This window comes from Salvia miltiorrhiza, chromosome 3, assembly GCF_028751815.1.
Source record: "Salvia miltiorrhiza cultivar Shanhuang (shh) chromosome 3, IMPLAD_Smil_shh, whole genome shotgun sequence".
Taxonomy (NCBI): Eukaryota; Viridiplantae; Streptophyta; class Magnoliopsida; order Lamiales; family Lamiaceae; genus Salvia; species Salvia miltiorrhiza.
In genome coordinates this window covers 62,712,927-62,737,040 of record NC_080389.1, presented here as the reverse complement: position 1 = coordinate 62,737,040, position 24,114 = coordinate 62,712,927, and the positions used below count along the sequence as shown (strand labels likewise).

General features: G+C 31.6%; 1 protein-coding gene and 3 long non-coding RNA genes across 5 annotated transcripts; 3 read left to right on the top strand and 1 right to left on the bottom strand.

The window, feature by feature from the left end:
* Positions 1-2,873: 2,873 nt before the first annotated feature.
* Positions 2,874-22,490, top strand: LOC131015316 (pectin acetylesterase 11-like). Of its 2 annotated transcripts, XM_057943671.1 has the most exons (12): positions 2,874-3,104; positions 3,221-3,303; positions 3,401-3,563; positions 3,639-3,721; positions 3,802-3,888; positions 3,986-4,110; positions 4,219-4,279; positions 4,375-4,428; positions 4,563-4,640; positions 4,725-4,827; positions 4,923-5,068; positions 5,174-5,418. In XM_057943671.1, the coding sequence occupies exons 1-12, from the start codon at positions 2,978-2,980 to the stop codon at positions 5,261-5,263; spliced, it is 1,200 nt and encodes a 399-aa protein (XP_057799654.1). In that variant the 5' UTR covers positions 2,874-2,977; the 3' UTR covers positions 5,264-5,418. The 2 variants fall into 2 exon arrangements, with proteins under 2 accessions (XP_057799654.1, XP_057799655.1); XM_057943672.1 differs by lacking the exons at positions 4,725-4,827; positions 4,923-5,068; positions 5,174-5,418 and adding an exon at positions 22,377-22,490.
* LOC131015320 (uncharacterized) lies at positions 5,767-10,875 on the top strand. The gene is made up of 3 exons (XR_009098497.1): positions 5,767-6,105; positions 9,178-9,231; positions 9,688-10,875. It is a non-coding gene; the product is annotated as an uncharacterized LOC131015320 (long non-coding RNA).
* Positions 14,826-17,148, bottom strand: LOC131015319 (uncharacterized). Its single transcript, XR_009098496.1, has 3 exons — positions 16,807-17,148; positions 15,619-15,700; positions 14,826-15,107 (listed from the first exon to the last, which is right to left on the bottom strand). It is a non-coding gene; the product is annotated as an uncharacterized LOC131015319 (long non-coding RNA).
* LOC131015318 (uncharacterized) lies at positions 17,621-21,749 on the top strand. The gene is made up of 3 exons (XR_009098495.1): positions 17,621-17,773; positions 18,014-19,525; positions 19,639-21,749. It is a non-coding gene; the product is annotated as an uncharacterized LOC131015318 (long non-coding RNA).
* Positions 22,491-24,114: the final 1,624 nt, after the last annotated feature.

Here is a 24,114-nt window from a genome sequence, read left to right as displayed (position 1 = left end):
AATTTCAATACAGTTTGTTCATTGTAATCTCATCTCCTTCATTTCTATTTCATTGTAAACGCGCACAAACTATTGTAATTCCAACAATTATTTTTTTAGTAGATAAATAAAGACGTAGTTAGAGATGATATAATTCTGGAGAATTTTTTGCCTACATTTTGTTAGGAATTTTTCCTTCAATTTTTTTTGGAATTTTTTTTCTCCTAACATATTCTTTATTGGAAAGAGTACAGAAGGAATAAATTTATGTATCGAGTGACAAATCATATATACCGAACTTAATATGAAAATTATTAACACCATCAATTATTTCACCTCCTAACTTTGAAAATTGTCACCATCGCTTCCATTTCCATACACTAATTAGATTCTTTTGCAGAGTATAGTATGAAAATATAGTCACGGGTGGTAGAAATTTAATTTATGGAGGAAAGTACATTAAACATTAGGTAGGTAGGTAATTATTGTTAAGTATCTAATTAATATTAAAATGTCCTCTTCGGTATCTCAACAAACACTTGATGGGCGTCACCTTAATTTTGGTTATTTGGCTTCGTCACATTTTGCTTTAATCCTTACTCGAGCTGAGCTTAGCTCCTTTAGTAAATTCAACAATCACTTCTTTTGCAAGTATGGCTCCACTCGTGATTGATTATAATGGCTAAAAGTGATCATTTTTAGCGCATATAATGTGATCTAATCAAAAGTTAAAACTAGTAAATTATAGGTGTATCATTTTTAGGATTACTAATTAATTAATGACGATCACTAAAACCTAATTAAGACAATTATAAACACAAGAGGACAAAAGATAATAATGATAGAGTAAGAAAATATACTACTAAAATTTACTATGATATGGGCATCAGAATCAATTACCAATTGTGTTTGCAGTCATGCATAAAGAATTAATGGGTAAGATCTTTAGTTTGCCTTGTCAAAATCAATTAGCCAATTTAGTGAAAGGAGAATTAATAATGCATGTGATATGGCTGGCAAAAGAATTACCTTCTACGTTTCACAAAAAAGAATTATTATGGGCTGCTTCATACGAATTCCCTCCGTCTCAGCTTTTAGTATCCATTTGAGAGTGACACGAATTTTAATAAAATAATTGGATATATTATAGTGGAGTAAGGATCCTACCTACTTTTACTAAAAATAAAAATGGGTCAACAAATATTCTTACTAATTTTCTTGCTCTTATAAATTAATTGTAGTACTATCATTTAATTTGATTAGATCTACAAATAATTATATATATATCCCACTGCTTAATTAATTATCCTTTCAAAACACAATATGTTACATAGGTAAGAAATCGTTATGTATGTACTATTTGGCTTCCAATATTATGTGATACTCGATTATTATATCTATCAATTAAAAAAGGGACAACAATATGGCACAAAAAGAAATCAATGACTTTTTTTTATCATGATTATGGTAAAAAGTTATCATCAAATTCTTGAATAATTTTATTGAACTGCACATGAACTGCAATGGCGAGAATTTCAAATTTACGTGTCATGACATTGAAATTGCATTCATAAAGTTTGGCATCAATAACTTTTTTAGAATATGGTGACTTATTAGAATTCACACATTACATGTATATTAAATAATTTGTATGCCAACAACATAAATAAAGTAAATAATTTGATTGGTACCAAACGATCATAAAATGGTATATTACTTCATCTGTTCCACGAATCTTGATGCATATTTCTTTTTGGACCGTCTCACGAATCTTGATACTATATTTCTATAAATATAGTAACAATTAATTAAAAAATAAGGACTCTTAATTACCTAATTAATTGGTTTGATATCCCACACGAGTGGAGCCATAGTTTCACAAGAAGTGTTGTCTCCTGCAATTTTACGGCTTTCTTTTTTATGGACTTTTTTTTTTTTTTTTTTTTTTGCAAACCACCACATTTAATTCTAAATATTATTTTTACCAAAATACATCCAAAAACTGTTGTAATTTTTTATTTTTATTTTTTTTACCTTTTTCTCTTGCGTAGTCTTAATAAAACAAAATTTTATAAATTTTCATTTTTTAATCTGAAAAAAGCATATTTTAATAAAAATTTACTATCTTTGATCTTGACACAATAATTCCATGAACCATGTACAATGAATGTCAAATATCAGCACCAATTCAATATCTAACTTTGAATTTGATTGAATTTTATAATAAACGTCAAGAAAAGTTTTATTGCGATTATGAGAATCGGCTATTGTAATTTTTATCAACAAGCAATTTATTTTCTTTGAAAAAGAAAAGAAAACAAAATATAATCAACTATTTTTACACGCATTGCAAAAAGTTAAAATGCACTATTTATAGATCGATTTAAATGTATTTCATGCCGAAATAATATCTAGGATATGATTGGATCCGCTCATAAAATTACTAAACGAGCTAAGCTCAGCTCGAGTAAGGATTAAATCAAATTAAGGTGACGCCCATTAAGTGTTTGTAGAAATACTGAAGAGGACATTTAAATATTAATTGGATCCTTAACAATTTTTTGATACTCCATTCATCTAAACCTAACATTAATTTTTTTCATTCCTCTGAAAAAGGATACATATGCATCACAATAATTACCTACCTACCTAATGTTAAGTAAACTTTCCCCCACAAATTAAATTTCCACCACCAGTCACTATACTTTCATACTATACTCTGCAAAAGTAGCTATATACTCTGCTAAAGTGATGGTGACAATTTTCAAAGTTAGGAGGTGAAATAATTGATGCTGTGAAGATTTTTCAAATGAATTAAAGTTCGGTATCTATCTACCACTCCATGCATCATTAATTAAGAGATACACTAAATTTCTGCTTATAAATAATGCTTCATCCCTTCACAATTCCTCACACCTCAAACAACTCTCTCTCTCGATCTCTCCCAATTCCTCACACCTCAAACACCTCTCTCTCTCTCTCTCTCTCTGCTATTGTGATGGCGACGATATGGATAATTGCGTGCGTTGCGATTTTGGTGATGGCCGGAGGCGCCGAGAGCAGCCAGCCGGAATGCGATAAGGTCCCCTTCACTCCACTGCCCAATGCTGTTGAAAAAGGAACAGGTATATTATTAATTCAATTCCTCCATAATTTTTACATGCATGCATTAATTAATTTCAACTTCTAATTAAACTTAATTATATTATACTACTTTAATTTTATATTAATTTGGTTTCAGTTTGCATCGACGGCTCACCGGAGGGCTACTATCTGGTGCCGGGCTCAGGCGACGGAGCCAAAAATTGGCTCATCTATATCAATGTTTTTCCTCTTAATTTCTTCATTTACTTAATTAACTTATTATATAGGTTTTTGATTATATATGTTTAATTAATTAATTAATTTTGTCTTTGTTTAGGGAGGCGGGTGGTGTGAAACCATTACTGCCTGTCGTGATAGATTTGACGAATACAATGGGAATAGCAGAATCAGCTTTAGCAAGATTCCCAATTCAAATGGCACTCTCAGTAAAGCCAAAGATTTCACTGGCATTCTTAGCCAAAATGAAGCCATAAATCCGGGTAATTATTTATTTATTTAATTAAAAATGTGTTTTATTATTTTATATTATAATGTTTTTTTATGCATTATTGTAGATTTCTATAATTGGAACCGGATTTACGTCACCTACTGTGACCAGGCATCATTCCTCGGAGACACTGTAGTTGACGATGGTCAAGTAAGTTGTAGTATAAATTTTGAAATTAATTATTTAAATCTCTATATTTTTATTTAACTAATTTAAATTAAATAATTCAGGGGCCAATAGTCCAATTCAGAGGGTCGAGGAATTTCGATGCTCTGGTGGAGGAACTTTTGGCTAAGGGAATTGGTGCCGGAGAGAATGTATGGACATTAATGATTTTTTTTTTTAATTAATTGCAATATATATCACATTAAATTAATTAATTAACTTACAAGATATTTATTTATTTATTTGCAGGTTATTCTTTCCGGTAGATCGGCCGGAGCACTAGCAACGATACTACACTGCGACGGCTTCCGAGCACGACTCCCCAACGTCGGCAGGGTGAAGTGTCTTTCCGATGCTGGATTTTTCATCCGAGCGTGAGAATATATATCATTCTTTGTTAATTTTGTTGAAATATTTAATTTATACATATCAATACAATGTATACTTATATTTTTTAAAATTTGTTTTTTTTGGATGAACAGAGAAAATGTCCCCAATGCAGACTACAGGGACCAATTTTTTGCCTCGGTCATCCAGCTCCACGTATGTTGAATTTGACAACTTATATATAAGTTTTTGAATAAATATATTTTCTAATAATATAAATAATTAATGATATGCAATAATTTGTGTTGCAGAATATATCTAGCCTCTTGCCGGCGACATGCACACAAATAAGAGATCCGAGTTTGGTAAGTGATTACTATATATATTAAATTAAAAATAATCTCTCTTTCTCTCTCTCTTATCTTGATAAATATTATTTGGATATATATATATATATATATATATATATATCCACTATATGTTCTTGTAAATTTTGTAGTGTCTCTATCCGGAATATCTAGTAGGAGACATTCAAACTCCACTATTTATATTAAATAGTGCATTTGATTTATTTCAGGTATGTACTACTTTCTTAGCTTTTTTTTTTTTTTATTACAAATAATGGTAAGTTTTATTAATTAATGTTTTAAATTTGTTTTAGCTTGAATCCAGAGTCGTACCTCCAAATTATCCCGATTTCGATAAATGGGAATTCTGCTTGAACAGTAGCCGTTGTACAGCTGCTGATTCCCAACTTATAAAAGGTACTAATATACATTTATTTTTAGTATTAGAAACTTAAGTATCAAAATTACATAAAATTAATTATTATTTTAAAAAAAAAAAAATTTGAACACAGATTTTGGGGGTGCTTTTTTCAAAGCTATTGATAATCTCCCCTATAATCCTTCGAGAGGCATGTTTATATACGCATGCTTCGCACACTCAGTGGCATATCGTGAGCAGTATTGGTCACCAAATTCCACAGTCAAATTGGGAAATATGGTGAGTTTTTTTTTTTTTTTTTTATGTTATTCTCTCTCTCACTTTTTTTTTACATGTGTACAAAATATTTACACAATATTTTTTTCTTTTAAAAAAAATTTGCAGACCATGTTGGAGGCCTTTGGAGATTGGTATTTCGATAGGAATTCGGTTACTTTGATCACCCCATCTACTTCTCGAGAGTTTTGTAGATGATATTTTAAGTGTTTAATTGCAACTTTTAATAGTGTTTTGGGCCATTTAAATTAATGTGTTTTTTAATTTAAATTAATGTGTTGGTCCATTTCTTTTCACAACGAATCTATCAATATTTTTGTCTACTGATTTGATGAGATAACTATTTCGGAAGATATTAATTGCTCAACTTATATAATAAGCATGAAATTAAAAATAAAATTAAGAATGATGTGGTTCTTATGCACCTCTTACTATAGAGTGTATAAATCTAAAGATACCATATTTTCCTAATTAATGGTTGATATTTACTATATCCATGCAACGATATCACAATAATATTGATTTAATACTTTTTGCTTTATTTATTTTTTACAGCATTATCTGTGTCTTCATCTTATAATAAATATTGTCATTATAAATAACACATATGTTTCATTATGCACCTTATATACTTAATTTATATATATATATATATATATATATATATTTCATTTTATTCATCTTCAAAATCTATATATAGACGACGGTTTCCCATATTTCAATCGTGGTTTTCTTATTTTTATAATGATCAAAATCCCTTATTTCTTATTTTTTGTAGTTACATTAATATAAAAGTACAATGATAATGCCCAAACATTAAAAGAAAAACAAATTTATTAAGTTTTATTATGATATTACATGAATACAATTATTAAGCACAAATTTGGTTAAAATATTGAATGGATCGGTCTATGTTTGTAGGGCAAGTAAGTATTGCCCTGGCTTCTTCAACAAATGCATGTTGATCTTTTGAACTGAGTTTTCCATATTGCGTACAACAAACAGATTTAAATGGAGGAAGATCTGGCTCGCACCATATAGTAAGAATTCCATAACAACATCCTGCAGTTATATATTTATTACATATGCAAACATCATCACCGCCGGTACAATTATTTGGTGATGGCTTAATATCAGTACCGACGGTATAATTGTTTAGTGTTGAGATCTCACCATGTGCTTCTGATTCATTCACCATTACTCCACTAATAACGAGGAAAATTAGGATTTGAATCATGGTATTCAACTAATAAATCGAATTAAAGTATTTTAAATGTATACTCTCTTTTCTCAGGATAGTGTTTGTGAAATGTTGGAATGCTTTGAGTACTTATAATAATTAAGATGGCGAAACTAAATGGTTAGATGCGTTTCAATTCAATTTAATTCTCTCAATTGAAACCCACAAAACGATAGTGGGTCTTATAAGAGTAGTACTTAAATTAAAAGTGACCAAAACTATTAGGAATTAATCTTTCAAATGTATCTAAACAAAACAAATGAATATTCCCAATATGCAAATCTTTAATTTCTTTTTCACTTGTTCCATCATTAAAATATTTTCGTAGCAAATGTGATGCAAATTCCGTCGTTAATTAATTAGTGAAAATATGTAAGTCGTCGTTGGTGTGTCGTTAATCCGTGGTAATTTTATGACGGAATTTATTTCATTGTTAATTCCGTCGCATTTCAGTTGTTTTTTTTTTTTTTGTAGTGATAGTATAGTATAGCAGTATTTTATGTTGTAATTTTTGTCATAAAAAGATTATGTGTATTAAAATTATCCATGAATAATTAAAACTGCAAGGTATCTAGTCACGGGTGTGGTGCAAATTTTATAGGAGAAAGTATACTAAATTTAATTTGTGAACTGAAGCTGTTATTACTTTGGTATGATAAAGGTTACTTAACTATTAATATCTAAAACTTCAGTAGAAACTACTAAATATTATAAATCTACATATTTTTCATAAAATGTCCAACTATATATAAAATGCAAAATCAGCCTATTGCAACTCCATTAGAATAAAAGTATATATTATATTTTTATTCTCGTAAAGATGTATAAAGTGCATGATTGATATATATCCAACTTAATTTGAAAATTATCACCATTTATTACTTATTAAATTCCATGTGCAAATTGAATACAATTTCAGCACCTAACTTTGAATTAAACTCGCCATTGCGAATTTAGTGATAGCTTTTACCATAATGGTAATAAAAATTCGATAATATAATTTCCTTTTTGGGAGTCTTTCCCCTCATTTGATGCGTTTGGATGTAACGCTAATTTATGTGTAAGAGCTTCCTCTTAGTTTGGTTTTAGATTTTGTGTGGACTCATATTTTGGATTTTGTGTGGCCTCAAAATAATATGAGTCCACACAATATAATTAGGGTCAAAATGATCTATACCCATTTTGAAAGATAAAATCTAAAAAAAAAATTACCTTTTATAAAACATATAAATATATCAATTTAAGATATTTTTACCCTTATATATGTCGAGCATTAGTGTATTTTCTAAGAATGCTCGACTCGCAATGTTTGAGCATGTCTAGCATTGGAGTATTTACCACTACTTGCTAGACTCGCAGAAGTCGAGTATATCGAGCATTAATATATTTATCACAAATACACTAATGCTCGACATGCTCGAGTAATGCATGCATGTCGAGCATTAGTGTATTTACAACTAGTCTAGTTGACAGATGGAAATTTCAGTGCCTTCTTTTTCAATTTTGGGTTAGGCTGAGAAAGTATTGGTCACCAAATTCCACAGTCAAATTGGGAAATTTGGTGAGTTTAATTACTTTTTATGTCATTCTATCTTTTTTTTTCTTTCATATAAAATACTACTGAAAATAGATATTGCTAATTAATATTTACATACTAATTAATTCATATAGTCTACTCTCGCCTCATTTTAGTTCGCCGAAGCTCGTTGGTTTGCGGTGCTGCTACCCACGAGACGAAGTCGTTTTATCTTTGGATACAAAGTATTTAATCGCTCGAATTAATGTCATGCAATTATTAAGAATAAAAAGAGTAAATTTACTCACTTTCTTGATATAAGAACGTTGATCGGTGGAGATAATAATTATTGGTGAACGGATAAAATATTTTTTAAATATGATCTATTTGACAAAATACATAATGAAATCTAAATACTAACGATATTGAGATTGAATTTTGAGAGATAAGATATGGGATTGATTGATGGGAGGATATACACAAATTCGGTATTTTAGGCTAAATTTAGCAAAAAGAACCCTAATTTTGATTGAACTTTAATACCATATGGGGTCCAAACTTTGTGAATTTCAAAGATGGGCCTTGCCAATTATTTTCACCAACACAATAACAATTTTGAGAAGAAAAAGGCAGAAAATGTGGGACCCACAAGCCCTCTTTTCCTTCTTTCTATTTTTGGAAAATATTGAAATAATTGAAAGAGCTTTTTAGCCATGGGAATTGTTGTGACCATGGGTGTCTTGTCTCAACCCCATTCAATGTGCAATTTCTTGGAGTTTGACATGACTAGTCTTCCTATACATGTTCCTCATTCAATTATAGGTTTTACCATTCATCGAGAAAATAGAAAATGTTACATAAATATGTAATAGATACTAGATAATCATTTTGCATGACTTAAATTGCATAGAAGGAAAATATACCTAACAACCCAATATGTATTTCAAATGCAAAATTCTTACTTTTTGTTAGTGCACACATTCATTGTTATAAAAGTTTATTTATATTGTCTAATAATGCTTGAACTTGATCAAATATGTAAATTTACTTAAATTTTTGAAACATTTCAGTAATATCCCTATTTTTCGATTAGACACTTCCAAATTTTTCAACCACTCAAAAATAAAATTCATGTCTTAATATGTTTATTAAAAAAAATTGGTCCAAAAATATTATTACGTAGACATTTTTTTTTTGGTCCATATATTCTTGAATTTTGAATGGTTGAAAAAACTAAGGGTATCTAATCTAAAACTAATTGAAAAGGACGACATTATTAAAACGGATTAAAGATCGAGTAAAATATATTTTCTAATAATATAAATAATTAACGATATGCAATAATTTGTGTTGCAGAATATATCTAGCCTCTTGCCGGCGACATGCACAGAAATAAGAGATCCGAGTTTGGTAAGTGATATATGATTACTATATACTTATTAAATTAATAAAAATAGTTTCTCTCTTAGTATCTTTTTACCCTTTAAATCATTCCTTTCTTTTATCTCATTTCCTACTTGACCCTTACTTGTTCCTCATTTGCACTACAAAGGAGGGATAATATCATCCCTCCAAAAATGGTGTGATAATATTATCCTCCATTTGTAGTGAAAAATAAGGAATGAGTAAGGGTCAAGTAGGAAATGAGGGAAAATGAAGAAAATATTTTAAGGGTAAATTTTTAGTTATCTCTCATTTTCCCATGATAAATTTACAATACTCAATTTTTGCAACATAGTAATGCTTTTCAATCTTCTCAATACTACCTATTATACATTTGATGTAATAATTGAGAGAGGGGGGATAAGAGGGGGTATGGGCAGTAGATAGGGATGTTTATATATATACTAACCTTTTTCTCCAAAGGGAAATTGGTTAGGCAGCTTCTTTAATTTGATCATGCGAAGGAGCTGAGGTTTTTCACATTTGGAGGAAGACAAGAGAGGCGGATCAGTGGCACTACAATTACTATAATTGGCAGCCAATAATAGATCATGGACACTTTTCAATCATCAAGTCCCCACAACAAGATTAATTACCACCCAATTAAACTCTCCCTTTTAAATTCTATATTTAAAGTTGATCCAAAATTCAGATTTTTTTTTTTCTCTCTCTTTTTTTTTGAGTTTTTGATGGGAACTTGATCGCTATTTTAATATAGCAATAAAAACTGCAACTATAACAGTGTAATTGTAACACCAAACAGCAAGTAGAGTATCGTATCCACGAGGACTGATAAATAAAATCACTGTAAGTAATTCTAATAAGGACTAACAATATTCACGCAAAACACCAAAATGAGTGAATTAATTAAAACTAATACTAAAACAAAGCAAATAAAAATCAAGTAAAAAATCAGATAATAAAACAACTGATCCTAGGGATGTAGATTTATTAATCAAATTCACATAATAAACCTATATATTAATCCTAAGTACCAGTTTAATCCACTCTTGATGAGCGATCGCATAGATAAAATCAAACGCTCTCGGTAGAGCAGCATATGACATTACATTAGTAAATTCTCTGTCTCCGTTAGGTTTCAAGAAAATCTATTAACTCCCAAAAGCAAATAAGAATAGCTCCCTATGATCCACCTATATATCTCCGTTAGGTCTCAAGATTAAAATCATATCATATATTCCTGAAGGAAGAAGCTCAAGTGCACAAGAGAATTCATTTGATGAATTTGAGTTAATGCGAAGCTCAAGAGGAGTATGCAATTCATGCATGCAGCCCAACTTCATGTTATCGAAATGACACTAATATTAAATGACACTATCATGTTATCGAAATGACACTGTACACCCGAGTGCACTGTGTACCCGGGTGCACAGGAGAATTTGTGAATATTTAATGCAGTACTATGTTTTTTTTAAAAAGGAAAAAGTTTTGTTGGAAGAGTTCGATGGAACTTTTATTAATTACTCAAATAGTTAAACTACATACTTATTAGTATTGAGAAACTTTATTAATTACTCAAATAGTTAAACTACATCATTTTGCTTCTACATATGGCATGTGATCACTGAAACCTAAGATAATCTATATTGTTCAAACTTCAAACCTAAGATAATTATATTTTTATATTTTTATTCTGTTGATAATATCAAAGTAGTTAAATCATTATTATCCCTAATTATAGTTTCTCTATCTCTATATATAGTACAAAAAGTAAATCGATCGATAACTTTATTTAACCTTACTATCTACAATAGCAACTGAGCTATATCGTGGTCCATGTAACATTTAAATCCCTCAATTTTATAGCTTTTTTCAGTAAGTTCTGTTTAATTTTCTCTAGAAATAATATTTTCTTTGAAAACCAAAAATAATACTAGCTCTTCACCACCCGTGACTAGCTAATTAGTGCATGAAAATGGAAACATGGTGAAATTGCATTTCAATATATAGCACATGGTGTGAAGACTCCCAAATTAGTTCTATCACTCTTCCACATAAACGTTTGGGAAAGACTCCCAAAAAAGGCAATTATCAATTTTTTATCATCATTATAGTAATATCCCAAAACGTTTGGGAATTTGATAATATATAACCCGATTTTCTGCATTTAGTATACATGCAATAGTTGCTTGGCTAGCTGTCGTTAAGTTATAAATTTGGTTTGTGGAGGGAATTTCCAAACTATATACTAATTCTTTCTTTAAATCACTTAACCAAAAAAATCCCACAACTAGAAAGCAGAAATAAATTTATTTGAATGTTTGATGGTATGGGTTGGTTAGATGTCACATTAAGTATTTAATTTAACCCATCCTCTACGGGTTTTTAAAAATAGGAAAATGCTAAGAATAGGTATGTACAAAATCAGTCTATTCTCACTCAAGAAAAACGTGTTATTTCCTTAAACATAGCAAAAAAGGACCCTTAAAAAAGTAATAATAACAAAAGAAAGATGCAGACATTTTGATGCAATTGTTTTCTCGTGTGTTCATCAACACAATATACCCCCTCCGTCCCAACGAAAGCGGTGCGCTTCTTTTCGGCACGGGATTTAAGGAGAAAAAAAAATACACCACTTTCATTGGGACAGCTCAAACAGGAATACGCACCGCTTTCGTTGGGACGGAGGGAATAATTATTAAAATTTCGTTGGTGGTACATTGTCCACGTGTAGGGGAAGAAATTTTGTTTAGATACCAATAATTTTGGTGCATTGATAACATTTAGACCAGTTATTCAAGTGTCATTTTTTATGTTCAGTGGTTATACTGCAATAGGAAACATTGATAGCACACCCATCCTTGTGCTTCTTTTTTATGTTAATCGCCCTTGTTGAGCATTTATCAGCAGTAAAATTTGTGCTGTGATAGTGGTAAAAATTTTATGTCAAATTTTTAATTGCAAAATGACCTAAAGCTTATGATTATGAACACAATTAAGCCTAGTTGGAGTTTAGAAGATTAGCTTTACATTTGTAGTCATATAGCAAGTTCCTACAGCTTCATACATGCACATTTTTCAAAATCGTGCTTGGTTTGTGTTGTGCCACACCTCTTACCAATCAAGCATTGCTGTAAGCCTGTAACAGATAGGTCTTCTTAGTGTTCATATTTTTTGCCTCGGTCATCCAGCTCCACGTATGTTGAATTTGACAACTTATATATAAAGTTTTGAACAAATATATTTTCTAATAATATAAATAATTAACGATATGCAATAATTTGTGTTGCAGAATATATTTTCTTCAAATTTAAAAGGTTATGAGAAAATCCATAATTTATTGAAAGATGTATTTTACGGAAAATATCCCTAAAAAAAATAATGTTTGGAAGCTTGCCTTCTAACAAGTGTCGTGTTTTTTTTTTTTTTTTTTGGATAAATTCTAACAAGTGCCGTGTTAATTTAGAGTGCTATAGGAAAATGATATCAAATTTTCAATTTTATCTTTAGATACAAAGTATTTAATCGCTCGAATTCATGTCATGCAATTATTAAGAATAAAAAGAGTAAATTTACTCACTTTCTTGATATAAGAACGTTGATCGGTGGAGATAATAATTATTCGTGAACGGATAAAATATTTTTTAAATATGATCTATTTGACAAAATACATAATGAAATCTAAATACTAACGATATTGAGATTGAATTTTGAGAGATAAGATATGGGATTGATTGATGGGAGGATATATACAAATTCGGTGGGTGTAATATTTTAGGCTAAATTTAGCAAAAAGAACCCTAATTTTGATTGAACTTTAATACCATATGGGGTCCAAACTTTGTCTGTGAATTTCAAAGATGGGCCTTGCCAATTATTTTCACCAACACAATAACAATTTTGAGAAGAAAAAGGCAGAAAATGTGGGACCCACAAGCCCTCTTTTCCTTCTTTCTATTTTTGGAAAATATTGAAATAATTGAAAGAGCTTGAGTCCACACAATATAATTAGGGGCAAAATGATCTATACCCATTTTGAAAGATAAAATCTAAAAAAAAAAATTCCTTTTATAAAACATATAAATATATCAATTTAAGATATTTTTACCCTTATATATGTCGAGCATTAGTGTATTTTCTAAGAATGCTCGACTTGCAATGTTTGAGCATGTCCAGCATTGGAGTATTTACCACTATTTACTAGACTCGCATAAGTCGAGTATATCGAGCATTAATATATTTATCACAAATACACTAATGCTCGACATGCTCGAGTAATGCATGCATGTCGAGCATTAGTGTATTTACAACTAGTCTAGTTGACAGATGGAAATTTCAGTGCCTTCTTTTTCAATTTTGGGTTAGGCTGAGAAAGTATTGGTCACCAAATTCCACAGCCAAATTGGGAAATTTGGTGAGTTTAATTACTTTTTATGCCATTCTATCTATCTTTTTTTTTTCTTTCATACAAAATACTACTGAAAATAGATATTGCTAATTAATCAATGCACTCCTAAAATATGAAAAACGTGAAAAATAAAAAGATGAAAAACTAAGGTAAAAAGTTAGATTTTCCCCAAAAAAATATGACAATTGCACATGTATGGTTGAGCGGTCCATTCCTCTGCCTACTCTGCTACTTGATATATATATATATATATATATATTAAGAGTTTAATTGCAACTTTTAATAGTGTTTTGGGCATCAAATATTTAGGTCAAATTTTAGTTCTTACATATCATTTAAGTTAATGTGTTGGTTCCATTTCTTGTTACAACGAATCTACCAATATTTTGTCTACTCAAATAGTTTGATGAGATAATTATTTCGGAAGATATTAATTGCTCAACTCATAAATATAGTACTCCCTCCGTCCCAGTTGAAATGTCATGCAGAAGTCGAGTATATCGAGCATTAATATATTTATCACAAATACACTAATGCTCGACATGCTCGAGTAATGCATGCATGTCGAGCATTAGTGTATTTACAACTAGTCTAGTTGACATATGGAAATTTCAGTGCCTTCTTTTTCAATTTTGGGTTAGGCTGAGAAAGTATTGGTCACCAAATTCCACAGTCAAATTGGGAAATTTGGTGAGTTTAATTACTTTTTATGTCATTCTATCTTTTTTTTTTCTTTCATATAAAATACTACTGAAAATAGATATTGCTAATTAATATTTACATACTAATTAATTCATATAGTCTACTCTCGTCTCATTTTAGTTCGCCGGAGCTTGTTGGTTTGCGGTGCTGCTACCCACGAGACGAAGCCGTTTTATCTTTGGAGACGACACGTCAAACCGAGAGCACTACCGGGGCGTATCTCGTCTTGCGAATAGAGGATCCTCCTCTACTCGGCTATAGTTCCTGGTTTCATTTTATTTGTAATTTCAATGCAGTTTGTTCATTTTTTGTGGAAATTTTTTTCTCCTAACATATTCTTTTTTGGAAAGAGGAGTGAAGATGTGACAGCCCTCGTTCCCGGGAGAATAGGAAACGTACTACTTAATGGAATTTCTAGACTTAGCTTGAATATAATAGGTGATATGTTCTTAGATTTGGGTGACACATTCATAATAAAGGAATTTCGTAATTGAAGGATGATAAATACGACAACTTAGATAGAAATTCTCCCAACCAGGATCAAAAGTTCGGAGGTCTGAGACAAAAAGATAACATTTAGTACTAAGCGAATAATATATGAGAGGAATAATCGCTAGGAAGGCGATAACATCAGGAGTTCATATTAAAATAGTTAATCTCAAATAATATCCATCTTAGTGAATACTATGGCAGCGGAAATTATTCTTGACATTCATTTGGAAATACAGCAACACCTTCCCTCAGCTTCGCACGTCACCATCTGCCGCTCAACCTGCAAAAGGTTTTGAAAACAATTGCAGGGCTGAGTACTAATATACTCAGTGGGTTTAGCCATTTGAAAACATTTGAAAAAAAAATCCGTTTAAAAGAATAATCCATGCTATGAACAGTATAACATAGAAATATTTGAAAGCATTCTATGCATACATAAAATAAATTGTGGATCCATTTTCAGTCTTCTCTCTACTGGTGCTTCGCCTATAATGTGAACATGTGGGAGCAGCCCACAGAGGTCCACCACCATGCATGTTTCAGAAATGGGAGCAGCCCAAGTCTGACAGTCTGAGGCAAGTGGGAGCAGCCCACAATACCCCTTTGTGTGTACACAATCCTAACCAAGGCGATCCAATCGCTACGCCGGCTAGGACCCGATCGTTAGAGAACATAGGAGCACTTTAAACAATAGAGAGATAAAAACATTTTAACATGGACATTCATTTGCATTAGCATAAAACATTTAGAGCTTAATAACTCAAAACATACATTGGAAAATAAAAACCCACCTTGATAACAAGCCTGTAGATAAAAGATGCACAAATCCTCTTGCCTTGTAAAGCCAATGCTAAAGCCTTCTATAAAGTGGACCTACAAAATAATCTAATCTTAATAGGCCTCAAAATATCGTCTCTGCTAATATTTCCATAAAATTCTTAAATCCTAGTTCGGCAATTAATCGACCTCTCATTAAACATAACTAAAATCCAATTTCAAAATACTTATTGCAAAAGTATAGCTTAAAACTTTTGAACTCTTCTGCAAACTCATGCTATAATCACAGATCTAAAATCCCATACTTAATGCATAATAATATTTATTATGCAACTTTGAATAAATAACCAAGCCAAGGCTCAAATTAATCAAAATAAAAAATAATAAAAACTTAAGTCCAAATCTCTTAGTATGAGCCCAAGTTTAATCAAATAATTCTCATGCATCTGGCCCAATTTAAAAAAAAACTGAAGCCCAAAAATGAGGGCCCAAATCAACCCATCCCTTCCTCTTTTAATTCTCTGGATCGGTCTCTCTCTCTCTCTCTATCCCAGCTCTCACCTTCCATTCCTCCTTTCTCCCTCTGAAATCTGCAGCCGCCTCGCCACTTCTCCATCGCCGGCGACAACAGCGATGTCTCCGTCGCGCCTCACTTTTCCCCCCTCTCCGTTCTCCCCATCTTGCTTCTCTCTCTCAAAGAGGAAATCCCTAAATTCCAAAATCCCTAAATCTGCCCCCTCCCATCTCCTTCTCTCGGTTGGACGGTCAACGGCAAAGGGCCGCCACCACCGCCGACTCCATCTCCTTCACGCCGAAAACAGCAGCAGCCGTCATCGCCGTCCAGCTATCTCCTTCCTCCGTCCGACCAGAGCAGCACAGCAGCGGCCGAAGCCACCGCACCGCTGCCCCTTCTTTCTTCCGCCAGCCGACGCCCTCCGCCAGCAACAGCGCACGGCGGCGCTATTCAGCCGCCGCCTTCCGCCTGTTCTATGCCACAACTCCCATCTCCAGTTTCTTCTCCTATTTTTCCCTTTCTGTGATATTAATAATATCTCTGTTCTATTTGATTTCCTTATGAAAATTACAGAAAATGGATGTATGCATGTTTTGATTTGAAAACAGAATTCTGTAGTAAAGTTTTGGTTTTTGGCAGAACTGAGAAACTATGAATGAAATAACTTTGCAAAAATAATAAAATTTACCAGCTGGGATTTTGTAGGGAGAATCTGCAAATTGAGTGCAGTGGTGTAAGAAGTTAGTCGGTTGCTGGGTTTTTGGATTGGGGATGATAAAAGTGCAGTTTGAATAGTATGAATTGGGTGAAGAGTTAAGCTGCGTCGTGTGTGATCGAATGGGCGAGAATGGGTGATAGTTATAGGGGAAACTGGCAGGAAGAAGAAGACGTGGAAGTACCCCTATCATGCATTAAACCTACTGATAATCATGTATTGTGTCAATTCTATTGCCTCAAGTAATAGATTAAAAACTCATGCAAAAACTCAAGACAGGTATATATATATATATATATTCGGTCCACTTAATGAGAAAGTGGGCTTCTTAAAATAAGAGACCCTTTGCAAATTGTTTACAAAACCCAACGTCAAAAATAATTTATTGAGATAGAAAATATAAGAACATTGCCTTCAAAATTTTTGATAAAATCTATTATTAAAAGGAATACTTTTTCGAAAAGAAAAAATCATAATTTATCCGGGCGAGAATCTACTTATTCTAAGTTCAAGTATTCTCGTGAAATCCTATTAAGCAAAAATCGGGGTATTACAGAAGAAAATTAGGAAAAGTTTGATTTGATTTTATGAGAAAATGTAGCTAAGAAGAAAAAAATGATGGCTTTATCATATTGGTGTCACTCACACTCAGCATCCAAAATAAGAAACGCATAAGTACGGAAACAGTTTCACTGATGCAACTATTTTGGTGTATCAAAGTTCACGTGCATCTCTTTTCATCACTACCTATGCCTTCTTTCATTTTATTAACTATCCGTACATGTGAGTGTGTGTGTATTTATGAGTTATAAATAAGTGTGCAGATCATCTCATTTGTAGAAGAAGAAGCCCTTTTCATTGTTTTTGAATTTTGAGTAGCAAACTTCCACATTTTGGGATCATGGAGTTCAAGATTCTGCCCTTCATTGCATTTCTCTCTGTGAGTCATAACTTAGAGAGAGAGAGCATTTGGTTTTTGTTAATATACATATATGTATATATGGGTGGATAACTGAGGATTTTTTATTATTATTAATTTGATCTTGTTTAGTATTTCTTGATCCATTTTTATTAATGTCAACTAGTTTTGCTCTGGATTTCAGTAACATGCAAATCAATTCTATCATATATCAACAATATCTTCTACTCTCTCTAACACTATCATATCTCATCCGCCCAGAATGGCTGGAAGACAAGAGCACATCCGTCGGAGTAGGCGGCGGCGGAGTGAACGTCAACAACAATAACAACACCCACGTCAGCGTCGGCGGCAATGGTGGCGGCGTCACCGTCGGAACACACAACAGAAGGGGCAGACCCGTCTACGTCCGGGTCGCACCCGGAGCGAACCCGTTCATATACAATTATGCTGCCACCGAGTCTCAGCTGCACGACGACCCCAAATGCTCAGTTATCCACCCATATATACATATATGTATATTAACAAAAACCAAATGCTCTCTCTCTCTCTAAGTTATGACTCACAGAGAGAAATGCAATGAAGGGCAGAATCTTGAACTCCATGATCCCAAAATGTGGAAGTTTGCTACTCAAAATTCAAAAACAATGAAAAGGGCTTCTTCTTCTACAAATGAGATGATCTGCACACTTATTTATAACTCATAAATACACACACACTCACATGTACGTATATATATATATATACACGTATTTTTTTGCTATTTATGTGTTTTACGTGTCCTATTGTCATAAAATAATTGAACGAGCTTGATTTAATTATATCTTTGTGTGATAATATAATTAATTTAATCAGTATTAAATACGAATTGTGATGAATTGTACTATGTTAGATTACTTTTATGAATATGGTAAAAGTTAACATCAAATTCTTGAATAGTTTGGTACCAGTTACATTTTAAAATATGATGAATACTATGTTAGATTTCACACATTACATATATTAAATAATTTGTATACCAACAAGCACAAATAAAGTAAATAATTTGAGTGGTACCAAATGGTCATAAATTTTCAGAATCTGAAATGGTGTATTACAATTTATCAAGACTTAACTTCAATTTGTGTTAGTTTAGTAATAAAAATTCATCTATTGACTTTAGATAGTAATAATGTCAATGAATTGAAAACAAGTCATATTCATACCTATTCAGTTTGAACAGATCAATATAATTAGGCTAATTTCATTTTTCTCTCATTTTTGTTATTGATATGCAAAAGCAATCATTGTCCATTTTTTTTGTGAAATTAATTTTGACTAGGATCATCAATGCAGAAACCCTAATTAAACCCTAAAATCATTACTAGTATCTTATAAGTGAAAAAAAAATTGTATCTTGGGAATCATTTATTTAGTTTAGATAGATTTGAAAGATTCCTACTCACATGTCTTGTTACATAGCACATGGCGTGAAGGATTTTGTAATTACTTTGTATCACTCCATACATCTTAATTTACACCTCAAAATTTCTCCTTACAAATAAGAGCTCATCCCTTCACAATTCTTCACACCTCAAACAACTCTCTCTCGATCTCTCCCACTTCCTCACACCTCAAACACCTCTCTCTCTCTCTCTGCTATTGTGATGGCGACGATATGGATAATTGCGTGCGTTGCGATTTTGGTGATGGCCGGAGGCGCCGAGAGCAGCCAGCCGGAATGCGACAAGGTCCCCTTCACTCCACTGCCCAACGCTGTTGAAAAAGGAACAGGTATATTATTAATTCAATTCCTTCATAATTTTTACATGCATGCATTGATTAATTTTAACTTCTAATTAAACTTAATTATATTAAACTTAATTATATTATACTACATTTTCTAGTGCACATGGAAGCCGACAACCTTGACGCCGTTTTAGATGCTCATGTTTCTGTGGAAGCTGCAAAGGAATTAAGAGATGCTTGCAGTTGCATCAAAGTTCACGTGCATCTCTTTTCATCACTACCTATGCCTTCTTTCATTTTATTAATATATATATATATATATTTTTTTTTGTACCGGACCATCTTCACGTCACATATGATATTATAAGACAAGATTAATGTTTACCATTTACTGTATTATTTTAGTGTTAAAGGTACTGTAGTCCTAACAATTGATGATGCCCTTATTAATTTCGTACAACTGGATTGACCCGTACCCATAATAATACTATTATTTATATGGATTGGGTCAGGATATGGGCTTAAATTAGGGTGCGGATCAAAGTTTAAATAAATGTGTTACCCGGTTGTACGGTACACCCGGATGCACCCAAGACCACTTCTTGTCTGCAACACTCTGTTATGCCGAATAGAATGCAAAATCTTCTCAATACTACCTACATTAATTTGATGTAATAATTGAGAGATACTAATTAACCTTTTTTTTCGAAAAGGAAATTGGTTAGGCAGCTTCTTTAATTTGGGGCCTTGCGTCTCCATCGATAATAATATCATTAATTGCTATATATATACTACTAATACGAGATTTAGTGTTAGATTTTCAATAGATCATAGACACTTTTCAATCATCAACAAGATTTACCAACCAATTAAACTTTATACTAGCATTTGCATCATGTGCAATGCACGGAAAAATATTTTAAAATTTTATATTTATATAAAATTAATACTAATTCAAGTATCATACTTATTTATTTATTTTGATGGGATTTTTTTTTCGAGTTTTTGATGGGAGCAGTCACTTTTAATAGGACTTGACGATGATACAACACATGCATATAATGTGTTCTAATCAAAAGTTAAAACTAGTAAATTATAGGTGTATAATTTTTAGGATTACTAATTCAATAAATCTATGCAGCCACATTGTGGCCACCCACACACACTAGTATAATAAGGAAAATCTGGATTTATTTAATTTATTTTTTAAAATAAAAATAGGATTAGTTATTTTACTATATTCTCTACATTGTACTTATTATTTTATTTTTTTGCATTTTTTTAAATTTATTTGTTAATAAAAATAAAAAAGTTACCAAAAAATTAGAAAAAAATAATTACAATATAGAGAATATGATAAAATATTTAAATCTTATTTTTATTTTTAAAAATAAGTTAAATAAATTAAATTAATTTTTATTTAGATAAATTGTGGGTGACCACAATATGACTGTTTAGCATTACTCTTACTAATTAATGACGATCACTAAAACCTAATTAAGACAATTATAAACACAAGAGGACAAAAGATATAATAATGATAGAGTAAGAAAATATACTAAAATTTACTATGATATGGGCAGCAGAATCAATTACCAATTGTGTTTGCAGTCATGCAGAAAGAATTAATGGGTAAGATCTTTAGTTTGGCTTGTCAAAATCAATTAGCCAAATTTAGTCAAAGGAGAATTAATAATGCATGTGATATGGCTGGCAAAAGAATTACCTTCTACGTTTCACAAAAAAGAATGTGATATTTGCCGTAAAATACACGAACTTTCAGTAAATTCTGATTTTTCCCATAACTTTTAAAATTTGAAAAAAAATACATCACCTTTCGATTTTTTCTGATTTTTCCCACGGATATGAAATACCCCAAATAAAAGTTCTTCCTTGGAGTCGATGGTCGAACTTGCTGTAGATCTCCGGCAACTTGCTCGAGGAGAAGGGCATCGAGTCCGCAACGTGCCGCGGCAGGAATGTCTCGACGTTTGTAGGTTTTGAGAAATGCATGTTCATCTTGTTGCCTGCATACAAGTCTTTCTCTAAGAAGAAGAGGGCCACGTTGGGGTCGTCGTGCAGCTGAGTCTCGGTGGCAGCATATTCGTATAGGATAAAGGACTTGTCTACTCCGGCGGATGTGCTCTTGAATAGGGGAAATGATGGATCTGCAGAAAAATAGAGAATAAATGTCTATATACTCTTAAATTGACCAATACAGAATAAATACATAGTAATCTTAATATATGTTCATCAAGAAATTCACCAATTCACCAATTTATTTGAAACAACACTTTTTTTTTATAATTAATTATCTGTGCTTAAAAATCATGCAAATATTTCTAACAAAAATTGTTTCAATCAATTAAACTAAATCAATTACTCATTTGACTGTCAAGATTATTCTCAACCAAATACTATAAACATTACTTGAAATATAAATACAAATATTAGGTTTAAAATATTTTTGTTATTAACAGTTTCAAAGATCAGACAACCATAACTAAACTGGAAAACATAAAAAGTTTTATCAAACCATCACCGTCGGAACAACTCAATTAATCCTCACCATCGGAACAGACCACGCCATTCGTGACAGATATCTTCAACCTTTCCAATTCTGTGGCTACTTCCTTCATGGTTGGCCTAAATTTCAGTTCAGCATTCACACATCTTCTTGCAACTGCAAGCACCTCTTCCTTTGCAGCTTCCACGGAAACATGAGCATCTAAAATGGCGTCAAGGTTGTCGGCTTCCATGTGCACTAGAAAATGTGCACTAAACAAACCTCTCAAAAAGCAAAAAATGTCGGCTTCCATGTGCACTAGAAAATGTGCACTAAACAAACCTCTCAAAAAGCAAAAAATGTGAATTGTAGGAAATAAATTTGTTTTAGCTTGGAGCCAGAGTGGTATACCTCCAAATTATCCTGACCTCGATAGATGGGAAATCTGCTTGAACAGTGGCCGTTGTACAGCTGCTGATTCCCAACTAATAAAAGGTAATATACATTTATTTTTAATATTAGAAACTTAAGTATCAAAATTACATAAAATTAATTTATTTTTAAAAATTTTGAACACAGATTTTGGGGGTGCTTTTGTCAAAGCTATAAATAATCTCCCCTATAATCCTGCAAGAGGCATGTTTATAGACGCATGCTACACACACTCACAGGCATATCGTGAGCAGTTTTGGTCACCAAATTCCACTGTCAAATTGGGAAATTTGGTGAGTTTTTTTTTTTTTTTTTTTTATGTTATTCTCTCTCTCACTTTTTTTTTACATGAGTACAAAATATTTACACAATATTTTTTTCTTTTAAAAAAAATTTGCAGACCATGTTGGAGGCCTTTGGAGATTGGTATTTCGATAGGAATTCGGTTACTTTGATTACCCCATCTACTTCTCGAGAGTTTTGTACTTGATATTTTAAGTGTTTAATTGCAACTTTTAATAGTGTTTTGGGCCATTTAAATTAATGTGTTTTTTAATTTAAATTAATGTGTTGGTCCATTTCTTTTCACAACGAATCTATCAATATTTTTGTCTACTGATTTGATGAGATAACTATTTCGGAAGATATTAATTGCTCAACTTATATAATAAGCATGAAATTAAAAATAAAATTAAGAATGATGTGGTTCTTATGCACCTCTTAATATAGAGTGTATAAATCTAAAGGTACCATATTTTCCTAATTAATGGTTGAGATTTACTATATCCATGCAACGATATCACAATAATTGATTTAATACTTTTCGCTTTATTTATTTTTTCCAGTATTATCTGTGTCTCCATCTTATAATAAATATTGTCATTATAAATTAGACATGGAAATAACACATATGTTTCATTATGCACCTTATATACTTAATTTATATATATATAGCCCACCCCTATAAATATATATATATATATATATATATATATATATATATATATATATATCATTTTATTCATCTTCAAAATCTATATATACGATGGTTTCCCATATTTCAATCGTGATTTTCTTATTTTTATAATGATCAAAATCCCTTATTTCTTATTTTTTGTAGTTACATCTATATAATAGTATATAAAAGATCAGTTTAACCATAACTTTTTACCGCTATATTTTCTCTCTTACACATCTCACTTTTTCTCCTCTATTTTCTCTTCATTTATCCCACGATTATCTTTTCATTTAATCAATGAATTTATTTTCTCTTTCTCTACACCCCAATATTCGAAACTCTTGGCATCAAAAACTTTCCAGATTTTCTTGATGGTTGCACCGTTCAAAGTTTACGAGCAATTCCTTCACAGCAACTGCTGATTTGAATTCTATGACTTTGCCATCCAGTTTCACTACCTGCAAAACTTTTCTGCTTCTGCGAATTGGTAACTTGAGGCATCCCATGAATTTTGTTTCTTAATAATTAAATTATCTAATAAGTAATACTTTATTTAGTATAAAATATTGATTGTATAGTTATAATGATCCATTGTGCAATATTGACAAATATATAGGTGTGAGTGATTGTAAAAGTATAAAAAGAATGTTAACAACTAATACTTCATCCAATTCTAAATGAACACATGTCTTCTTTTTTGTCAATACAGAAGCCGCACTTACTCTTGAAATTTTTAAA

Excerpts from the sequence above, each read along its gene's own strand:
- LOC131015316 (XM_057943671.1), top strand. The coding sequence starts at position 2,978 with ATGGCGACGATATGGATAATTGCGTGCGTTGCGATTTTGGTGATGGCC. Across the intron at positions 4,280-4,374 it reads CCTCGGTCATCCAGCTCCAC|AATATATCTAGCCTCTTGCC; the intron begins GTATGTTGAATT and ends TTTGTGTTGCAG. Across the intron at positions 4,429-4,562 it reads AAATAAGAGATCCGAGTTTG|TGTCTCTATCCGGAATATCT; the intron begins GTAAGTGATTAC and ends TAAATTTTGTAG.